This window comes from Nothobranchius furzeri, chromosome 10 (assembly GCF_043380555.1).
Source record: "Nothobranchius furzeri strain GRZ-AD chromosome 10, NfurGRZ-RIMD1, whole genome shotgun sequence".
Taxonomy (NCBI): Eukaryota; Metazoa; Chordata; class Actinopteri; order Cyprinodontiformes; family Nothobranchiidae; genus Nothobranchius; species Nothobranchius furzeri.
In genome coordinates, this window is record NC_091750.1 from 49503916 (window position 1) to 49527426 (window position 23511).

At 41.4% G+C, this 23511-nt stretch overlaps 1 protein-coding gene across 16 annotated transcripts in view; it reads right to left on the reverse strand.

Annotated features, from left to right (window-relative positions):
• The window catches only part of msi2b (musashi RNA-binding protein 2b), a 337759-nt gene that overhangs the window by 75549 nt on the left and 238699 nt on the right, over positions 1-23511 (reverse strand). For 15 of the 16 annotated variants that reach the window (XM_015961077.3, XM_015961072.3, XM_015961075.3 and 12 more), the window contains exon 8: positions 11939-12021. In XM_015961077.3, coding sequence (XP_015816563.1) covers positions 11939-12021 — 83 coding nt within the window. Of the gene's footprint in view, positions 1-11938; positions 12022-16387; positions 16815-23511 lie in introns of those variants that run through there. The other variant, XM_054730632.2, reaches the window with a different exon arrangement.

Consider the following 23511-nt stretch of genomic DNA (forward strand, 5'->3'; position numbering starts at 1 on the left):
ACTCGTGCCACATGCTTCCATGACACGTGACATCTTTAAGTCAGAATGAAGGTGGTAAAAACTGCTGCCACCTAGCGGTTGGAGTTAGAATTGCACCACACAGAAGAAATCCAGTAAAAGTTTGCATGTAAATTCTCAATTAAAAAAATCGAAAATATCTAATATCGATTCAGTATCACAACATGAAATATCACAACATCACTGTGTATTAATATTATCTTACATCCTTAAATATTTACACACCAATGCTTTCAGCATACACCGAAAAACATTTCTTTAGTAATTCCCTGACACACTGCCGTAAAACCATATCTTTATGAAGGTATATTAAATATTGTCCATGATTTATTGGCTGTAAAAATGATCCCTTAATGTGAGGTGTTTATTAGCACAACTTTTGGTTAGACTTTGATGGTTATAATTTACCAGCGGCCAGCTCTAGATGCTGTCTGAGTAACTCATAGCAGAGTTTAACAGGGGTATAAAATAATCCACACTGGCCTGAAACCAGCGAGTAGGACCAGAGGACAAATGTCGACATACAGATGTCAGCAGTCACTCTGGTTCTGAGTCCAATGTGCTGAAAACACTAAAGTCTGACATTAACTGATCTAATTAGACTTTTTTTGCTCATTTCTTTTCAGAATAAATAAATGATTTGGGTCCAAGGTCCATATCTTTTTTGCTTTGCTTTAATCTTATTATCTGTTTGTTTCCCCTAATTTAACAAGCTTGCTACAGAAATAAAGATACAGAGAAAAAAAACATCAATGAGACAAAAATGTGTAATGTCAGCTCACAGATGAAGAATAAAAACACAAACAACTCTCTTTGTTTTGAATGCTCGACAGGAATGACACAGAGTGGAGCAGCACACCAGTTATGACCTTTTAAACACATCTCCCATCTATATTAACCTTGTAGGTATAACAGAGCAGTGTGGGCGGGATGGACTGGCAGTGACTGTCCTTCAGGGACGAGTGTTGTGGGTGTGGTGTGTGTGTGTGTGTGTGTGTGTGTGTGTGTGTGTGTGTAAGTGTGCAGAAGGGGAGGCGTACAGCTGTTATTAGCTTCACTAGTGAATGGATTCCATCAGTCGACTGGCAGACTGGAGAAAGGAAACGGTGTGATTCATTTACTCCAGCTCCCACTCCCAGCTGAACAGTCAAAACACACAGACTGAACAGTTAGGGACTGTCACAGCTCTGACTGCCCACTGTCAGGCCTGGCGGTGTGAGATTAAGGTTAGGAAGGGAAAGAGAGTTTCCAACAGCATTTAACAAATTGGCTATTTAAAGTACGGGATAAGTACAGTAAAAGCTATTAGGTGGAGCTGACATTCAGCTCTAGAATGACGTTTCCACACTGTAAATCAGCATCAAACATAAAAAGTGTTCCTGTTCTTAATAAAAAAGACATTTATATTTATTCCCATTAGCAGATGCTAAAGTAAGATGATGCAATATGACCAGAAGAAGAAGATAATTAAAAACAGCAACAGGACGCACCTGAGGCCAAGATGGTGTTCAGGTGAAAAGGGAAATGTTTCAGGCTCTTAAATTAAATATACAAAAATAAAAGAGAAACCCAGCACTCTCCACAACAAAATATTCAGTTCAGAAAGAGATTATAAAAGAAGGATGCATTTTATCCACTCGGTGGAAATAATGACTGACCAGGTCGACAAGCAAACCACTGCAGTAAAGTGGATTTTTATCTTCTAGAGATAACTCCAAAACAATTGTCATGGGTTGTGTTAATAATATTTTACAAATCTTTACACCACCATCGGTTTGAATTGCAAGGATTTTTCCGCTAAATATTAATGTATTCTTACAGGAAGTAGGAATATATTACACAGGAAGTGTTCCATTCTGCACAGAAGCTGCTCGGGTCGGCACAGGAAGTGATTTATTCTACACACGTACTGCTGCATTGGCCCAATCCCAATACTTGCACTTCCACCCTTCAATTGCGCGATTCCGACCAGGGGTGCGAGTGTGTAGGGTGTCCCAATTCTCAAGTGCAGAAGTTGATGACACCCCTTTTGCACCCTTGATCTGCACCTCATCGAAGTCTGCATCGATGTGGACTTTGGTGAAGGGTACCACCCACAATCCATCGCTGCAGGAAGAAAGGCTCAAGTGCCTTTTCTGAAAATATATATTTTCTAAGAATATATATATTTTCTAAGAAAATGTGTTCATTTTAGGACAATAGGTTGATACTCTGAATGTTTTAGACAAAACAGCAATGATTGTAAATTTCTTTTTCAAATAATTGTTTGTTTTTTTTGTTTGAAGGTTGTTAATAAAGATTTTTTGAATAAAGTATCACTGCGACCAGCATCCCGGCATGCGTTGCGATCGATGACACAGTGCTCTCTCAATTTGGCAGTTATTTGCACACTTGTGTACCACACAACCAAAGCCCTACAGTGCACTTTCTCTAAGTGCACTTTGCTGAAGACCGCAAGGTGGGTATTGAGATCGGGCTATTGTGCACAGTGCAAATGTTTCATTCTGCACAGGAAGTCTTTCATTCTGCACAGGAAGTCTTTCATTCTGCACAGGAAGTCTTTCATTACAGGAAGTGTTCCATTCTGCACAGAAGCTGCTCGGGTCTGCACAGGAAGTTCTTCATTCTACACAGGAAGTGTTTAATTCTGCACAGGAAGTGCTACAACGAGCTGTACTTGCTAATAACAACTGAATTCTAACTGTGACACAAAGTTGCATTTTATAAAATAATATTCAAAGTAAAGGCCATATTTGTTATGGAGGTTTTTATAATAGTGGAAAAGCGATTTAGGCAGAATTTGATTGACCCTTGCCATATATACGTCTTAGGAGTTCTGTGAAAATGTCTAAAAGAAGCCTTAAATATTCAAGCACTGACAAGATGAGGGTTTAAACTTGCTGAAGTGTACAAATTTGCAAAGCCTCCTCCAGTACCTAGATGTATCAATCGTGAATTTGAAAAATGCTAAAAAAGTTCAGCAAAGGTAGATGTACGATAATGTTGACGAAAATAAGTTTCAGAAGCAGCAAAATGATGCTTTCAATGGCCGACAATCTCACACAAGTCATTTTGCCAGATGATATCTCTGCGTGGTTACAATATATAAAAGGTAAGGGATGTGAGGTCATCGTAAGGCCATGAACACCCTGTGGTACCAACACTTTCCTCTCGCCATGATTTTTTTATTGCGAGATAATGTCAACACAGAGAGACACATTCAAAAGTGGAACCATGATCATCAGGTCGACGTCAAATGGCCCCCATCGCTTCCTCAATCAGCAGATCTGAACATCACTGGGCTTTTATGGGACATCCTGGTGAGCAGAGTGCAACGTGGATTTCCAATTCCTTCATTCCTCAAAGCTTTCCTTCTTCAATGAAGAGTAAACATCCAATTACTTACAGTCCAGGACGTGTGAGGCGGCACACCATGAGGGACTGAACGTACGACTCCCTCATCGACACTTGGTGTTGGAACTATTAGAAAAAGACACGTCTGAAAATATATAAGTATTTAGCACAAATAACCTTTATTATACATTATCCAGTTGTACTGTACAGATTTATTAGTGCATATGACTTCTGTTTTATTAATACACCCATGAATGCAGTTTTTCTTACCTTCATATTTCTAATTATATTTATATAAACTGGCCAAAATTATCGCATAGTGTAAAACTGTTGATGCCCAAGGGGAGAAACACTTCCTAAGAGCTGATAGGCTGACTACTGAACACTAAAGCTGCCAGCACAGGTGACGATGAGTGTAGGTGGACTTTCCAAAAAACACCTAAAGAAGGTGCAAAAATTAGAAGCTAATATCCAGCTAGAGAAAGTCCTTTCAAGTCTCTCCTGTGCTGTCCTCACTAATGCCAAAGTGATGCACTAACAGCTTTCTCTGGTGTTGAGTTAAAATCACTTGATGTACGATGTATTTGACTGTTTTTAAATAAAATCATAGTTTTAAAGTTTATATGAATGCATTTGTCCTTAAAATAAACTGTAACAGATGTTTTATTATATTTAAGACGTGTGCTATTTGGAGAAATGGGCTGTGGGCAGCTTAAATGGTTCGTGAGGGCACCACGGTGCCCGCTGGCTCCAGGTTGGCGACCCCTGATGCAGATGATTTTTGGAATATATTAACCCTGTAAAGGGTCATTGTAGCACATACTGGCTCAAGAAATTGATTTAAAAATATGAACAAGTTGCATAGTATGGCTTTAATAATTTTAATTGATAAAACATGTAAATCCACCCATCCATTTTCTTTGGTCTATCGGGGTCGGGTCACAGGGCAGCAGCCTAAATAGGGAGGCCCAGACCTCCCTCTCCCCAGCCACTTGGACCAGCTCCTCCAGGGGGATCCTAAGGTGTTCCCTGGCCAGGTGAGAGACATAGTCCCTCCAGCATGTCCTGGGTCTTCCCTAGGGTTTCACATTGGTTGGACATGCTCGAAAAACTTCACCAGGGAGGCGTCTAGTATGCATCCTAGCCAGATGCCCGAGCCACCTCAGCTGGCTCTTCTAGATGAGGAGGAGCAGCGGATCTACTCTAAGCCCCTCCCGGATGACTGAGCTTCTCACCCTATCTCAAAGGGAGAGCCAAGATTTCCTCCAGAGAAAACTAATTTTGGCCGATTGTATCTACAATCACATAGTTTCGTCACTACCCAAAGTTTGAGACCACATGTGAGGGTTGGAATGTAGATCAACAGCTAAACTGAGAGCTTCGCCTTACGGGTCAGCTCTCTCTTCATCACGACAGATCGGTACAACACCCGCATCACTGCAGGCGCAGCACCAATCCACCTATCGATCTCTCGATCCATCTTTTCCTCACTCATGAACAAGACCCCGAGATACTGAAAGTTCTCCACTCGAGGCAGGACCTCATCCCTGACCTGGACGAGGCAATCGGCCCTTTTCTGATTCAAGACCATGGTCTTGGATTTAGAGGAGCCGATTTTCATCAGAGCTGATCTTAGTCTGAAGAATAAATGTATGTGTTTTTTTTTATTTGGAGGAAAAAACAAGCCCAAAAATGATGAAAACAGATTTTATAGGGCCTACAAGTAAAGAAATTGATAATTTAGCAAAGGCACATTAGTGTTATTGTGACGATTAACTTTCAGCTACTAGAGTAGTTTACAGTGATAAACAAGGTAAAAAAGAAAAATTCAAATAGTTTATATGTTAATTTAATTTAGTCAGAAACAGAAATAATCCCCCCAAAGCAACATAACACCTCTTATGTGCCACTTTCTTCCTCTCAAACAGCACGGAGGCTTCTCGGCCTTCTGCAACACGGCTCTTGGCAGGTAAACTGAAGCAAACATCTATAAGAACATGTCACAGTTCTTGTGTGGATTTAGTCAGCCCCAGCTGCTTAGGCCTCTTTAGATAATCCCAGACCGGCTCTGTGATATCGATACGATGGCTGTGTGAGGGCCAAACCATCTGTTGCAGGACTGCGTGTCCCTCCGGACACGTCAGGACCCAAGCTGCATGGTTTAGGTCAACCTGCACATCAAATCTGGGACTGATGCCACATGATTCATCTGGTACTGATTGAAGGGTAAGAAACTGATCTAATTCCACTGTAAAATAACCAACATATTCTTATAAATCAGTGTGACAGAGTCAACTTTCAGGACAACCTTGGTATTGCATTTGTCTGACGTAGCTGCATGTGTATAACGACACCTTGAGGGGCTTTTATTTTGAAATGTGGGACTTTTATCTGAGCTGTCATAGCAGCTCCCTCACTGCAGCTATGTAGACATTCATGTTTGCGCAGGTGAGATAAAGTGTTGAACAAGTATTTGAAAAACGTCAAGCCGTCTTCTGCTTATCGATTTTTACTCCAAAATATTTACTGGTTTTAATACACGGACAGCGGCGGCTGTAGCTAACGGATGTTTCAACAATGACGAGAAGCCCTGGAGGGGACAATCAATACTTTTATCACATCCTACATATGCTAAAGCACAAAGACACGAAGTCAGAGAGGCCGCTGCTGTTGGGGGGAGTGATGAGGCTCTCGCAGAGCAGCGGCCTGTTTTTAATTATATATGAGACAGAATTCACACTGACGGAGAGGACATGCTCCTGAGAGTGAGGCCTCGGCGGCACAAGAACACAGAGTGGCCGGCCAAGCCACTTAAAGGTTCAGTCACTCACACTGGAGTGGGCACTGACCCACGACGCCCATGGAGCGGTGAAGAGGAAGGGCAAGGAGAAGGTGGGGGTGTCCTGTACATCCACAACCTTCCCAAGTGGGGTGGAATTTCTGTCCACATCAATTATTCACGAACCATCTCAGATAACATTGGTGGGCAGGATGGATGAGGTCTATTTCTGTATGGTACTTCATAAGGATGAAGACAGGAGACATTTTTTATTTTATGTGCTGCTGCTTAGGGAATAGAAAGACCTGTTCTCTCCTACACGTGAACGGTACTGGGAAATGGTATATCGCCTCGATACAAACAGATTGTTTTGGATTTTTCACAACTTAAATCATTAACATTAGCAAACATTTTTCATATGAGAAAAAAGATAAAGTAAATACAGCGCCTGGCTTTAAAAGTGATCATTTCAATCTCTAAGAGTCAAAGCGCTCCAGACCAAGCTGGCTCTTTGTGAAAAAGTAATTGCCTCCTGTGATTCATCATGAATTAACTGGGATTACCCAAATTATTTGAAAAACCAAGTTTAGTTCCACAACCCAGACCTGATTAATAGATACGTACAATTAAGAAACCGCACCAACAGAACCTGTCTGACTACATAAAATAGTCTGAAATATGTCACAATTCCCGTCTCCTGCCACGCCTCCAGCCAGAACTCCAACTCCCATCATCCCACCAACCGGGACGCTGTTTCTATGTCATCACAATAGTCTATAAACAGAAGTGAAGACCTTCCGCCTTCACTCTGTCATCCTTTCACCTGATTCATGTCAAGATTTCTGAGCTTCCTAGCTCCTTCTACCAATATTTATCGAACCAATAAGTCCGTTTCTTTACCTTTTGGGACGCCTACACAATCTTGTTTCCCTTCGAGCCTCGGCAGATGTTCCTACAGCAAATCGCATGTCAGCACCTCCCATTGCTCATAGTTCTGTGTCTGGGTCTTACCACACGCTATAATTAACTCTCAGTTCAGTCCCATAATAAAGCTAACAAACTATCTCAAAAAGCAACACTGCTGTTCTTAAACAACACAAAAACAAAATAACTGAACCCTTGGTTAGGGTTAAGGTCAGAGTTCACCGTTCAATTATCAGAAAGAGAAAACAGGCAAGTAATGGAAATATGGGAGAGGTAAAAGTTAAAACCTCTGCTGAATAAGGTTGTGAATCGAAAACCGGTTCTTGCTGAGAACCAGTTCCCATTGTTTCAATTCCTAGGAATCGTTCAGCACTTTGTAAACGATTCCCCTTCTCAATTCCAGTTGGCGCGAATTACATCACCCTGCCTGTTGCGTACCTTACGAAAGCAGGAAACATGGCGTCTAAGGGAACAAACGCTCGTAAGTTTGGTTATATTTTACAAGAAAGCAAGACAACAGGGTAACTTGCAATAATTGCAAAGTAGATATTTTATCAAGGGAAGGAAAAGGCATTTGGGCATAAACTACGCTTAAACGTAAAGTTAATGGCGTGTTTTGACCCGCTCCGAACAAGTGAATTTCAACGCAGCAGCAGTGGTGACGTTCGCACGTCCTCTCCTGTTAATCCTGCAGGTACCTAAACAACTAACACTTCCCATCATGTTAGCTTCATTTACCTTCTCTTTACACCTCCACACTAGCAGACTCCAGCGGCTAAAGTCTGACCTGTGGTGAGATTTTTCCCGCTCTACAAAAGCTACAGAAACACTGCACCGACCAGGAAGATGACTCTGCCTTCACAGGGAGCATAAAGGAGAACATTTGGAAAGATCTTTCCAACCGATACAGGTACAACTGATTATTTATCACAAATAAACCAACAGCTATAATGCAGGAAGCCGTGTGCAATTAGTTTTTTGTCACCTATTGAACTACTCTGGAATTGATAAGGAATTGGATCGATAGACTGAACCGACAATGCCGTTGACATTGATAAAAACTTATCAATTCCCATCCCTACTGCTGACCACAAAGAAGATGAGGTCCTATCTCACATAAACACCTAGATGATCCACAAGACTCCTGGGAATTTATTCTGTGGACTGAGAAGCTAAAAACGTAACTTTCTGGTACGTGTGAAGTGAAAATACCACTGGTTTAGTTTTATCCAGTCAGACACGGTGGTGGTGGTGTGATGGTTCAGGTCGGCTTTACCGCTTCACGACCATTTCTTGTAATTAATGGAAACAGGAATTCTGTTCTCTAGTAAAAAAAAAAAACTGACCTTAAGCAGACTGGAAAACCCTTTTCTGGCTGATTTTACACAATTCTGTAAGGGAAAGTTGAATGATATTCCTCCACATAGACGTGAGCGACACATCATCACAAATGCTTGATTACAGTTTGTAACTTTAAGGTTGAATTACTTCTCCACCTAAGACCAGGCCGGTTTGGATGAACTTTTCCCGTAATAAATAAAATAATCAGTTTGACACTGACATCAGTTGATCAGAAACATTTAAGTGTGATTAAAAAAGATGGACAGACAAGAATCTGAAACAAGGGGAGCACCGTCTGTGCAGGTGTGTCAAAACGCTTCTGTGTCTGTTCGTCTTTCTGCAGATATTCCCAGATGTCAACACCTTAGAGAGGACCTGAGGGCCACATTCATTTCCCAAGTTCGAAAACATTTAATGTGTTGTAGCTGTTGTCAGGAGGGACCCTAAAAAGGTGACAAAAGCTTCAGAGAACCACCCTTTGTACGGTCTTTTCACACCTTGCTTGGTCAGAAATTCTCATATGTTCTGTTAAAGGTACACTGGACACAATGCTTCCCCGTGAGGCGCTGTAAGGAGTAGCTACATGTAGGAGTAGTGCATTTCCAGTCATGCAGCAGACGTGAAGTGCATGTCAGTGGAACACATCAGGGTCACACGCAGTCAAAAGTGCAACAGACTTGAACTCTCCGTTCCATGACACTTTTCTCCTTCACACACCCTTCTTTAGAAAATGTTGAATTACAGTAACACTAGCTAGTTATTTTAACTTTCAGCTAGAGCTTTAATATTGATCTCAGTGATTGTTGAGATAGAAACTTGACCAGTTTCATGTTTGACACCACTCCGCAGCCTTCTGCTGACCAAAAAAAAAGTGCTAGATAGTTTTGTGGAGCGGGTAGGTGTACTAGGGGGCGCTCTTTACCTGCTTTGCGGCTATTAGCTGTAATGCTAGCGGTTAGCATTTTCCATTTGCCGATCGTCAATAAAAAGCACAAGAAGAAGAAAAAGATGAAGTTTCCTTTTTCTGTTGGCATCATGGAAATAAAGGTAAGAGCATAATGTCTTTGGAGGTGAAGCAAAGAGCTAAAACCGGAGTGAACGCTGGCGCAGCCCACACTAAGGCGGCTAAAGGAGGCTACAAAAATCACGGACTGATGGTGACCTGGCTTTGTTTCTACTGGACCTGTAAGTAATAATATTGTTTAGTTGGCTTATATTACTGTTAGCTTGTTTGCACTAGCTGCAGCAGGCTGCAACAGGGTAGTAATTTCACTTGCAACCAGTAGAGTGAAGTAGCAGGAAACTGCTCTGTGTTACTTTAACACTGACAGAAACTTTAGCTTTAGTAGATCAGGTGTATAAAATGACAGCTTTAACATGAAAACTGTGGAAAACCTCACAAACCCACCTACAGACGTATTTGGTCACGGACGCATCATCAGGACATAAATTCCCACTTTTATCCACAAACGATGGTGTATTAAAGCTGTGGATCATTTATGTATTTACAAGCTGAATAACAAACGCCAGAGGTTCTGAGGGCTTTCAGCATTGGTGTGAGCTTAAATCCACTTGAGCAGATGTTTTCAGCAGCTGGACAGGCAACAGTGGACTGAGCGAACACGCCTCACAGCTGATCTGGAGACTTGATGTGTCTAATTTGGTTTGATAGCACTACTGTTGGCTAAAATGTGCTGGCGTTGAAGTGAACCACATAAAAAAGAGGTTAGTTTCTGTTTGAAGCTCTGGACCTGTTGAGCTGCTACTCACACTAAATCCTCCAATCAGGTCTGTAAATTGGGTCTAATTATTAACAACAGCTTCCTGAGAGCTGAAACACGTTTTTACAGACTGGATCTTTTTCTTCTTTTGTTCATTTCACTGTAAGCTTTAAACACTTTACTGTTATTTTCTTGTGTTTAATCTAAAATCTGGGAACGTAATTGAACTAACAGAAATTATTGAGTGCAGGTCAATAGGATGGGATGAAAGAAGTGCAACAATTTTCAGATAAATGCAAAACGGAGACTGGAAAAAACATGTTCACTTAAAACCAAACAGCATTTATTTAATTTAGTCTAACATCTTGACATTCACTTTTGAAATATTTACTCAAATTACTATTACATCTACAGACTTGTTGACACTTATCATCGTGTGCTGTTTCAAGTATTTCCTTATTTTCAGCAGTTTTCTTCAAGATTTTATAAAATAAAACAGATAAATTGTTTGTGGCTTTTAAGTCAATGTCTTTTTAGCACATAAGAGATGTTATAAAACTGTTTTCTTCTGATTTAATCCCTCGTTTACACTTTTACCTGGCAACAGGATTAGCTGTTAATACATTTAAACACTTATTTGGTATATTTAGGCTCCTAATTAGGATTTCTGCTTTCACTGAAATTATTGTTGGTTTATTAAAAAGACTATTTCGAGGGTATTTTTCTGGGGTTTTCTCACCAAAGCTGCAGGAAGAAACTATTTTTACAGCATAAACTGACTTTTTGGCATCAGGAATAAATATATATCCTTCTCTCCTTGTTCTCAGATGGCATTTCTTTTGTTCCCACTCAGCTTCGTGAGCACGTCAGAGAATCTGACAAAATATATTACTGGTGCACATAGTTTCTTCTGAAGCGTATTTTGGGTTTAGATGAGATTCAGAAGGGAGGCATGTGGGGAAGCATACTGAGGTCATACAGGACCTGGTCTGGTCCCTGCTGGAAGTGGTTTTACTATAGCAGTCCTGTCACTCAGAGGTGGTTTCAGGAAAGGACAGGGAGCAGGGGCGGGGGGGTGGGGGTGAACACACACCTGGAGAAGGAGCACCCGCTGAACGAGTGTTCCCTCCAGTCAATCTCAGCCCACAAAGCTGTTCCAGTGATGCAGGATATCTCCAGAGGCCTGCAGGGTGGAAGTGGGTGAAGGAGGGCCTGATGTCACACTCGCCACGCTGAGGGTGGACCTCGCCAATTAATCACACATCAAACGATGACTTGAAAAACTCCAACTGAATTTCAAGGAGCTCTGAACTGGTGTAAATAAAACCAGCATCACTGGCACCCTTTGGAAGGTGTTAATCCCTGACTAATGAACTCCTTCAATGCCAGTAGCTTCCCTGTTGCAACTGTGGACATCTCCACCTGTGAGTGTGTTAGAGTGTGTGTGAGTGTGTTAGTGTGTGCGTGTTAGTGTGCGTGTGTGTGTCGGGGGATTCAGAAAGAGTGGGACAGGCTCCAGTCCCCTGTCCCTCAGCCTGACAGGCAGAACTCAGCCACACAATTTCACAGTCTGTGGGCAGTACACACCACTGCCTTCCCATCCCTGAGACCCACAGACTTCCATAGAGCAGGGATGTGTGTGTGCATAGAACACACACACACACACACACACACACACACACACACACACACACACACACGTGCGCGCGCGCAGTCGGCTATTAACAGTTTAGAAAAGAACAAATCAAATATTCATCCTTCACCATCCACCTGCAATTGAAAAAAAGAAGTGTGGACTTACCATTTTGTTATTGATTTCATGAAAATGAATTTCACAGACTTTCTCTACGATGTCTTCACTCTCAAAAGTTATGAAACCAAATCCTGCGCAGAGACAAACAGAAGGAGAGAAAGTGGAGAAGAATGAGTTAGCGGAGGTGCTCGAACAAAACTTCAGTGGGCAAAAAGAAAACGAGTATGCAGCGGATCCAGAAACTGCTCCGAGAACATGTGTGGAGATTGGAGAGAGAACAAGAGAACGAGGCAGGCATTGTCCTCCTTAAATCAGGGATATGATGAAATCTGCCACATTATTAAGGGCACTCAAGGACCTCCTCTACAAAGAGAAGATGGGAAAACAGCACAAAGCTCATTTAATGAGATCCAGGGAGCTCAGGACCTGCATCTGAATTTCATTAAATGCATTTTGTGTTCTTTTTATTGAAATCTGACTGTATAACAAGCCCCCATTTTCATGTTAATGCAGGCCTTAGAATGAACCCATGGTTGACAGAGGGATTTTCATGCCATATTTATGGGATGAAAGCTTAACCCCTCTTTTTAACACAAAGACAAAGAGACAAGGTGGTTTTAGACTTCTGAACACAAGTGGATTGTGATGCTCTCCTCTGTGTTTTGATGGCCGTACACAAAGCAATCTAGCTTCTGTACAGCTGCCGCTGAAAGAAAACACATATTCCATTACTTTAACAAAGTGAAACTCTTAGTGAATAGAATAAGTCGAGAGGCTGAAGGGACACGAGCCGCTCTTTAAAACGGCAAACACCCAAAACAGAAGAGACTCATCTCTGCCTGAGTGTAAACAACCCTCTGTGTATAAACACACTCACACACACCTGAGTCACGTGTTCCCCACGAGAGATCCGGCTGTATTTACTACACTAAGGTACACTTCGATATCTGCAACTATTAGGTCATCGCAGGCAAAGCTGAAAATCAATGAGCACAACTGCTTTCTGCTAGTATCGAATTTACAGGCTCAGAATGTGATTAAACACCTTTATTGTGTGATATTTAATACAATAAACCAATTCCTACGCTGTTAGTTTAAATACAGCCAGACTGGCCTCAGAACAGAGGAATATCAATAAGTCACATAAGAAACACAAACACAGGGTGTTCCTCTTGTTTGGTGAATATCTAGAAGCTTTATATTAAATATGTAATTCAGTGAGTTTCACAAACTAAAACTCCTGTAGAAAGCTCATGAACAGCCTTAACTTAAAGAAATAGCAATCAGTTCTTACTGTATTGAAAAGGGCCGGGAGAAGATAGACAGTTTGAGAGAGGAGTAAGGGAAGCCATCGATGCCCCACAATTCCCACACAATAGAGACTAACAACTCTGACGACTCATCAGGAGGTAGGGAGGAGAGGCATGCATAGGTAGTTTCTGCTCGTTAGGCAACAATAGACAGCAACAGTTTATAAGCTTAACTCCCATATTCCAGTTAGAATTGACAAAGCTCCTCAGATGAGAAGAGAAGCGTCTTCAAGAAACCAAAGACGCCCATTTGTCTTCATTTGAGCCCTTTTGGATAGCCGGGAGTAAAGATGCCTTAAAAAAACAATCTAAAAAAAATCACGACAGCTCATTCAAACTTTATTTTAACTTGGCCAGACTATGAAAAAGAAGAGACTGAATGTGGGATACACACATGCTCATCTAATTCGATCTAGGTTGATCTAATGTAATAAACTGGAAGCCTTTGTCTTAGTTTACATGTACGTTAGAAAACTGGACTCTCAAATCAAGTTCCTTCCACTCCGGTAGGTGGCGAAATGCACCTTTTTGTGCCAGCATGCTTCCGGTTAGCCTATGGCAACACAAATAATAAACAAATGCTAGCGGAGAGTGAAGCAGACAGGATGTGCACACTGGCTGAAGGAGTGGACAACAATGCTGCATCACTGCTTATTTGGTAGGTACTATACCGTTTGATGGTGTTACACGTGTTACTTTGTGGCGATGGTATTATCAGAAGACCGCTTCCATGGTCACGTCACTTCCTGAAGTCACCGGTATCAGCTTGACTGACCCGTTTGCATACAGATTAAGTCAGTTTCCTAGTCAGTTAGCGCTGCAGAACACTGAATAAAACAGAGAAAAGCCGCTACAGAGGTGTAGAGGTGTCTAGACATACAGTGTGCTTTGAGGAGTGATGATACTTAAGCTGTTTTTACAGGACCACAGCATTTTCAAAACGGGATTTGCCACGGCTCCCTGGGGGGGATAAAGGTCATTTATAAGATCAGACCGTGGCGGTAATGTGGCGCAATCATGGCAATTTTATAAAAGATTAGGTGATGGCGGCATAAAGCGGGTATGGGGGCGGTCTCTGCACTGCCAAAGACTTCAGTTTATCTTGGACATAACTTGCTTTTAATGAGACTGAAGTCGTGATTGTTAAGCTTTTTTTAACAAGCAGCTCCTAAAGGTGTCTGTCCCCATCAGTTCCTGTGCAGTCTCTGGAGATCTGAGCTTCAGCTCTAACAGAGAGGCTCGTGGAGCGCTGCGGCGCTCCAGTTTACCATCTCCGCTGATTTTGTTCAAAAAGCAAACCTTATTGTCTGTGTTTACTTTCATTTTCAATAAATTTGTCAGCCGGAGCTCAGCAATAACTCCCCACGTCATCATGACATCTGCCTCTATTGCGCCAGGGTGCATACGACAGACCATTACTGCAATATTACTACCAAGCCAAGCGGAACGAATGCCGCAATATTCGCGCAATGCCATGCCGGCATGGCACATTTATAGACATACCATTGCGGTAATATTACGCCGATTTGCTGGCATGGTGTGTCTTATAAAAGCACCTATAGAAATAGAACCATTTGTAGGGATATCACTGGACTCTGCACCAGAGCATAATGGGAAATTTAACCTTCAGAAGTGACGGAAACGTGTCACTTGAAAGGTAAAAACAAGCACGCTTGTAATCTGATACATGAGAAAAGCATCTTAAGTGATTTTGTTTATTTTATTGTATAAATTAGATTAACCTCATCCTCTTTGTTCATTTATAGCCATACCATACCATAGTTTATTTATATAGCACATTTAAAACGCAGCATGGGAGCTGCCCAAAGTGCTGCACAGGCTAAAACAAAACACGACCAATCTAAGGAACTAAAACAGAAGATAAAAATACCAGTCAAAAGCAGATAAAACATGAGGAATACCAAGAACGCATTAAAACAATAACAATAAAACACTAAAACGAGTCACTGTCTAAAAGCCAAATCGTAAAAGTGGGTCTTTAAACGAGATTTATACACCGCCAGTGATGGAGCCTGCCGAACTCCAATGGGCAACGAGTTCCACAGCTTTGGGGCAGCATGCACAAATGCTCGTTCACCCCGCGATTTGTATCGCATCCGTACAGCAGCAGGAGGCCGACCTCAACGTGGGTACATAGGGAGTGAGCAGGTCAAAGAGATAGGGAGGTGCCAGGTCGTTGAGTGATTTAAATACAAAAGTCAATAACTTAAATTGTACTCTGAAAATGACAGGGAGCCAGTGAAGATGTACCAGGATAGGGGTAAAAGGGGTAATATGGCTACGTCGGTGCGTATTTGTCAGGAACCTGTCATATGTCATTTGTCATTTACGAAGAACTTCCTACTTATTTAGAAGCACAGATAGCAGCAGTGGCTAGCTGTAGCAGCAGAATGGTCAGAAGGATGCATTCTCCCAGAAATATCAAATCAATATAAAACTTGTGATGCAAAAGGTTATAACCAGAGGTGTGACCAAGTCACTGTTTTGCAAGTCACAAGTAAGTCACACGTCTTTCCAGTCAAGTCCAAGTCAAAGACAATCAAGTCCAAGTCGAGTCCAAATGCAATGATGTGGAAGTCCAAGTCAAGTCCAAGTCCTTAGATTTGAATTTTCAAGTCAAAATCAAGTCATCTGTCCAACTTTAATGTGGTAACAATGATGATAAATAAATTCCAGAAATAAAGCTTCTTAAAGCTTCATTTATTTGCTCAAACAGCAGAAAGTTCAACTGAAACTGATTATAAACCAAGTGCTGCTGCATTTAGCAGTACAAGATCAAACCCAGAACGAAGAATGATTTATGATTTTTGTCCATGTCGTGCCACTTTTGTGCTAAAATATCAAATATGCTCAAGTCATCATCAAGTCAACAGATGCAAGTCGATTCAAGTCGCAAGTCATTGGCTTTCAAATCTGAGTCAAGTCGTATGTCTTTATAGATTTTATCAAGTCAATTCAGAAGTCATTAAAATTATGACTCGACTCTGACTCGAGTTCAAGTCATGTGATTCGAGTCCACACCTGCGGTTTTAACACAGAGTTGCTTAATTATTCAGCTTTTTAAAAAATATTTTTTAGGACACCTGCTATTACTTCATGAAGGATCTGACTTGGACTAACCTTTAGCTCATCAATCTGATTGTTAGCTAACTTCAACAGGTCTTACCTGTCCGTTTAAGAGGTCTGCAAACAGAAAAATGAGGCATAATATTAAGTCCGCTGGTTTCCTGAGCTGCTTGCTCTACTAATCCTTCAGGTAATTCAGAGAAATGCAGATTTGTTTCCTGGCACTTGATCACCAAGCCCGATGATTTTATCTCTGTCATAACGTCCTTGTTTTGTCTTTTGCTCCTCCTTCCTTCCCTCCTCTGAAAAACAAGACAAAAGATTCTCCTCAAACTCATGTTCTGACACAAGCTGCTGCACACCTAAACAAGCACGGGGCTGCACATGGAAGACTAATGCAGCCAGGTCTTATGAGACCGAACGCTCATTTGTAAATAACCGAGACGGGGTAGCCAGAATGGACGGAGGGCTGGAGCACCATTTTTTTTCTGCACCCCCTCCTCCTCCACACACACACACACACACACCTTCAGCACAAGGAGCACTTTTGACAACCAACAAATCAACCGCCAGGAGTAATTTGTCACAGAGGAGTGTAGGGAGACGAAGTGGAGTCTGAGAGAGCAAGTTTGGAGAGTGAAAGAGGAGCAAAAAAAAGTGTGAGATGAGAAGGGAGGGGGTTGGGGGGAGACAGAAAAAAGTGACAAGGAAAGAGGTTAACACACATGGCCCCTGTCGCCACACTCCTTCCTGCTGCTACAGGCAGCTCCTCCATCAAGTGACAGGACATTTTCCACCGCAGCATTATATCCAGCGAGGTCACGGCCGAGCCAAACCACCACAGATACCACCAGCAGGGCCCTCCCATCCATGACTGGATCACTTCAAACCAACAAAAAACTCTTTTTTTCCACACTGTCAACCAGTCTTTGAATCTATCTGTCAGCCACTCTGACAATTTATCTTGTGCACATACACAAAAATAATCAGAATCAATATTTTTCTGCCTTATAGGCTCAGCACACGCCAGCAGTCCGCTGAGAGGTGTCTGAATCTCAATCTCTGTCCTTGCAGAGCAAACCTTTGTGCTATTATCCAGCGTTACTGACTTTACAGGCAATTACGGGCCACCAAACAGCACCAACACTAAAATTCCTGTCTTCACGCCTCCTCCTGCAGAGCGTCAGCACTTCCAGATGCTCCTCAGGTATCTCAGCCCTCCTCCTCTGACGGCTATCCAAGCCAGGCAGGAGGCTGACCTCCACTAAAACTATTAAAGACTGTCGACTTTGACAGACGTGAGTGAAGAGGTGTCAACGTGCTCACAAAGAAGCACCTTTTCACGGCTCAAACTATCCCTGCAAATGAAAACACGAATGTCTTGTTTGGAGGATGATAATAGGTGTTATACGGCTGCTGGCGGTGGCCTCTAGGCTCTACTAGCTCACACCTATTAGCCAGAACCGGGCCGGGCCTTGTCTCATCACTCCACAGGCTCGGCGGGGCGCGGCGTTTCACGGCCTTTTACCAGCTTCATCATAATCAGTCTTTATTTGACACTCCATGCAGCTTTCTCAGGTTTTGTTGTTCTACTTTTTTCCATCCACATTCAGTTACTCAGGCTCTACGAGGCTTTAACCCTTTGATGCATAATGGTCACTACAGTGGACAGGTACTCAAAATTGTTATTTATTTGTTTTTGCTATTAAGCACAGCTGTTGAAGACTTTATTGCATTTGAGCTCCTCCATTTTGACTTCAATAAGCCAAGCCAACATATTTCATGCTCAGCATGCACGCTGTCCACCAAGGTGGACATGTAATACATTATTTGTAAATTATAAAATTTAACAAAAAAAAATATTTGTTGAAATTTGTTTCATTCACACCTAAAGATGAATGGAAAAAATTGTTAAAAAATCATGGTTGAAGATTTCATAATTCATGCATCAAAGGGTTAAAAAAGGACTTTAATCCGAGCAGATCAGGGAAAACCTGCAAATGGATGCAGAGATGTTGATACGTCATGAAATGTGGCATCACAGCTACCTTTTCAACGTAGATGCCTCTCATGTTTTCACCTTGATGTCTGATTTGACACCTTTTACTAATAGAAATGGCTCCAACATTCTCATTTTAATTACAGAAAATGCACCGATCTTTGCAAACAGGGGTTTTTAGCAGTTGTAATGAATATGAAGAGTATAAAAATGTAAAAGAGGAGGAGATGTGACATCATTTTACAGCTGCTATGCATTTCGGGCATCCCCCAACTCCCTGCAGACTGCTGCTAAATATAAGTACATGACAGTGAATGCACTGCACATATGTATCCTAGCTGATACACAAGGTATGCACACCTGGTGTTCTTACACACTTTTCTGGGCCAAAGATATGCATGAACACATCAGAAGAAGGAGAAGGAGCAAAATAAATCTAATTTATGGTTTGTTGTTCACATGTTGGTACCGCTGGGACTTTTGTGGGTATTCTGTACTTTTGGTTAAAGAAATGCATCCATAATCTGTTATCTTTAACCTAATCATGTTGTTTTTAAAACTGTGGAAGATGAAGAGAAGAATGAAAACATATGTTCTGATCATTGCTAAACAACTGCTTTAAAGAAAGAGGTTTTTAGTTGTTTTTTTTTTTGCAGAACTAGGTCAGATTATTTTCTGTGAAGGGCTGAATCTGAATTTAAACACTCACCTAGGCAGGTACTTAATCATTTTCTTTAAACTTTAAAATTAACTGGAAAAGTAATGCCTGCACATCTGGTTCTGTCCACCATGCACTGAGTGACGTTCCTATCAAATCAGCTCAATCTTTGTCTTTATTATATCTAAACAGGGTTTCTCTCACCTTTGTGCTGTAACGAGAGCACACACTCATTTTTAAAGGTGTCGAATCTCGTGAAACTGAACTTGTTCATTCAGGAAGTTCCCGTTTGGCTAGGATCTTTTAAATTGTGAACTTTCAACATGAGAGGTGAACTTTAAGCTAGTTTCGTTCCCAGCTCTGCTGCATATGAGTCTAATGAACACCCAAACCTCTAAGTAATCAAATCTAACCCACAGCATTCAGCCCAAACTCCCTCCTAACAGAAAATAACACACACATTTAAATAACTATTATTATGAAACTTGTACGGGTAAGCATGTCAAATACTTATTTTAATCTTAGTTGATGATTACATGTAAGTCAGCTAGCTGCTCTGAAGCGTTCAGGTGTGTGTTGACATAATGTCAAAGAGTCGTCCCTCAGTCTGGGACCGTTAGAAGGTCATTTCTAAACAGCATCATTCTACAATGAGAACGGTCTTTCACAAGAGCAGAACGTTCAAGGTGGTTGTCCATCTCCATGCTAGTGGGCGTTGCAGCCAACTCACCTGAAGGTCAGATCAGGTGATGCTCAGAGAAACAGAAAAAACAACTCAGAAAACCTCCATAAACTGCTGCAACTAAAAGAAACAGCCGCAGTTCCTCCGTGAGAACGAGAGCGTTTGTATGAAAGCGAGAAATTATCTACTTATGTGTGTTTGAATTGACAGCATCACCCAGCAAACCTCGCTATCACTGCTGTGAGAGTTAACATCAGCATAGATTAAGGATGAAACAGCTGATGGAAACGCCTTTTAGACTTTGAACACTGCCATTTTTGTTAGTAGGCACAGAAAATCCATACGCATGAGAATGTCCAGCAGCTCTGACTAGCGGCCCAGCCAGCGTTAGTGTAGGCAAGTGCAGCAACCCAGTTGCCAGTCGGGTCTCCTGGGAAACAAAAGGAAGGGACCGGATTTCAGTGACACACACACACACACTTCTGTTTGGCTACAAGAGGTCATCAGTGCATCGCATGTAGAGCTCGAACTGCTCCACCTGAAGTTCCCCAGTGAAAAAAAGAGATCGTGCCCTAATTACGAATGATCTAACCCTCACCTGTCTCATGAGAGGGAAGTCTACTGAAAGCTCCGGCGCCGTCTTTCTGTCTGCGTGCTCTATCTTCCCACCCCTATCTTCTTGTAATGCAGAGAAGCAGACAGAGGCAGTCCGAACACCCACGGCTCAGTTAGACTCCTTTGATCAGTATTTCCGTCTGCTATTACTAGAGATCCAGAGCCCCGGGCGTTAATCCGCTGTTTAACAGAGTTAACGCCACACATTTTCCAGCAGCATACGGCGAATCTCACCGAGGTTAGACTACAAACAAAGCTAAGGAAATACTTTAACAAAAAAAAATCCAGTTTTCTTCCCTGTATGAGAACAAACTCGTCAGACTTGGTGTTAGACTGTTGAGGTTAACAAACTTTAGTTGTTGGTTCATTTAAAAGGACAAAAAATGAAATAAAAGTTTGTACATTGAAATCAGACACCAGCTGATGTAAATAAAAAATAAACTGTGACTTATTTTGTCCATGAGACCCATGAGAGTCTGCGGGGGATCAAAGAGGATGACAGGCCGTGAAATTTTAATTTTAGAAGAAAAAAACACAGCGGGTGATGAATTCCTTAATAAAAGTACAATAAAAAAATAACATATTCAAAAATCTTACAGTGACTCCGGGCTGAGATTAAGACGTAACCATAGCTGTAGCCCTTCTGAAGCCCCTATGATGGGTTGTAGCTTCACGTCAACATTAGCAGGTCAGCTACAAGGCTTCCGGTGACGCCTCATGTCTCCAGTTAGACAGATGGGATCAAAAAGACGAATCCCAGTCGCTCTGTCTGACGGATACATCGTTTCCGTGTGGAAGTTTTAGGGTTAACCCTAACCCTAAGGCAGACGGCGCTATTCTTTAGCCTGACAACAGTTCTTGTTTCACTTTAAATGAAGTTTATTTAATATGTAAATTTATGTGTAAACCAAAAGTGTTTTGGAGATTTTTATGCTTCACTGTGAAAATGTTGGAGAGGTTTTGGTTGGAGAGAAGCGGCGTCTTTTTCTGTTGTTCTGAGTTTGAAGCAAACTTAATAAACATCGCCCATAACCAAGAAAGCAGACGTTGACCTTTGGATGTGAAGTTTGAGAGCTTAATGAATTCCTTTGAGCAAGAAAATAAAATCATTAATCTGCTTTTAAGTCAGTTCCTTTAACCTTTATTAGGGCCAGTGTCTATATTTACACACTTCCACTCACATCATAAATTATGTCAGTGCGCCTTTTCATGGACTCTCAGAAGTACGGGGTTTCACCCAAACAATCATCAGAGATCACGCCATGGAGCCATATAACCAATCAGCATGTAGCTACGATGTGCCCAATATTGGTATGTCTGAAAAACCAAAAAAACGGACTTCCTGCAGCTCGGTCTCCTCTCGTATTTACAGTCAGATCTCTAAAATGAACAATGCTAGGTTTAAGAAACTCTCACAGCACAACCCTGACTAGTTGTGCTAAATAAGGATATCTGTGTTGTAAATGTTAAATTCAATGAAGGTGGTAAAATCATAGCATGAAAATCAAAGCTGCCATATTTGATCATATGCCCATAACAAATAAATTATGTGTGTTTTAAGGTCAAATCTTCCATTTTTTAGACATAATCTTCATATTCATGGTAAAACAATAATAACAATTCTAATACTAAATATTTTGCAGCTTTAAACTAAGATTTCTATGTAAATTGTTGGACAGTTGTGCCAGCCAGTCTCACCATCAGTGATGATGATGAAGAGGAGGAAGATGACACTGAGGCAAATCCTCAAATATATAACATTCTAAAATATTCTAATTATCTATATTTGATCAGAAATGGTACATTTAGTTTAATAAATGTCAAAAATATTCAGCAATAATATTTTTTAAATAAAAATACTCTAATATTTGTGAAATACTCCGTATTATTCTACTTTCGATACTATTATAAAATCAGCTACACTATTCTAAATTGTCTTATAATGATTTTTACTATTGAAAAACATTTTTTATTCAACTTATTCATGTTTCATTTTGGGATTTCTTTTACCAGAACAGGACTAGCGTCCATATTTGATCACTTTCCTCTCATTTTCTGACTGAAAATAAATACTTTTGAAAATGAAAACAACGGAGGACTCTACTTTTGTTATATAGCAGAATAACTGGTTTCTTCTAACACTTAAAAGAAAAAATGTATCAAACTCAATCTAATCCTTGGCGTAGGTGTGTGAGAGCAGTTCGCTCCTTTGGGACTTCACCCAAACTAATGTCTGGATGGATTTTGTCGGCGCAGCGTGCAGCATGTCAGCCCTGGCTTTGAGTAAAACATAAAGGAGATGATTACTGCGCTGTACGTGTAGGTGGCGGTGTGAGCGAGCGTCAGGTGGTGCAGGAGCTGGCTTAAAAACCGGGCCACAATTATCACATGTGGTGATTTCTATTGTCAGCAGCAGCTCTGCGGCTCTCCAAAATGCTAAAACTAATTAGTTTAGACAACATTTACAAGGACATCTCATTACAGAAAAATACCATGCAGGAGCTTTTAAGAGCAGAATCAAACAACGTGTCAGACCTGAGAACAATTAGACAGAAGCAGTGAGACTAAACTGATGTAGCTTCATTTCAGCAACCGAGCGCTCCCTACATGCTCGGCCTTTATATTTTAATGTTTTGTCTGGAAAACTTTGGATTGATATAATATCTTTATTAATGTTAAGCAAATGTCAAAACTAAAAGTCCAGGATAAGCAGGCTCCGATTGGATGCTGGCATTCATCAAAAGCTACAGAAACAATCTGGCTGCTTTTTCTGCAGAGCAACAGGGCTCAGCATGCATGCTGAAGAAACTAGTTTGTCTGTGGCTCTATTTAGGTCATCTTTCAGCATTGGCTATCAATTTCTACTGTCCTACTTAAAAGAGACGCCCGTCTCCTTGCAAACACACACTAACGTGAACGTGCACATCGCCACAGTCGGATTGCATACCAGGTCCCCAACCTGGACTCGTACAACATCGTCAATTTTGTTTGTGCTTTCATCACAGAGGTGCGTTCAAACCCAAACAGGATTTAAAAGATGATATTCATTAAGATAAGTGGCAACACACGTGTGACCGTGGTGTGGTCAGCGCTAATAGACAGCTCAAACGCAGCACAGCGTGAACTCATGACATAAATGTAGCTCTCCCCACCTCTTCAGTAAAAGTTCAAATGCTCTCTATCTGCAGAAAGACCCTCATTAGTGCCAAACAATACACCCATAAGTGTGAACTTCTCTTCCCCATACACTCAAAAGGCTGCTTGAGCAAC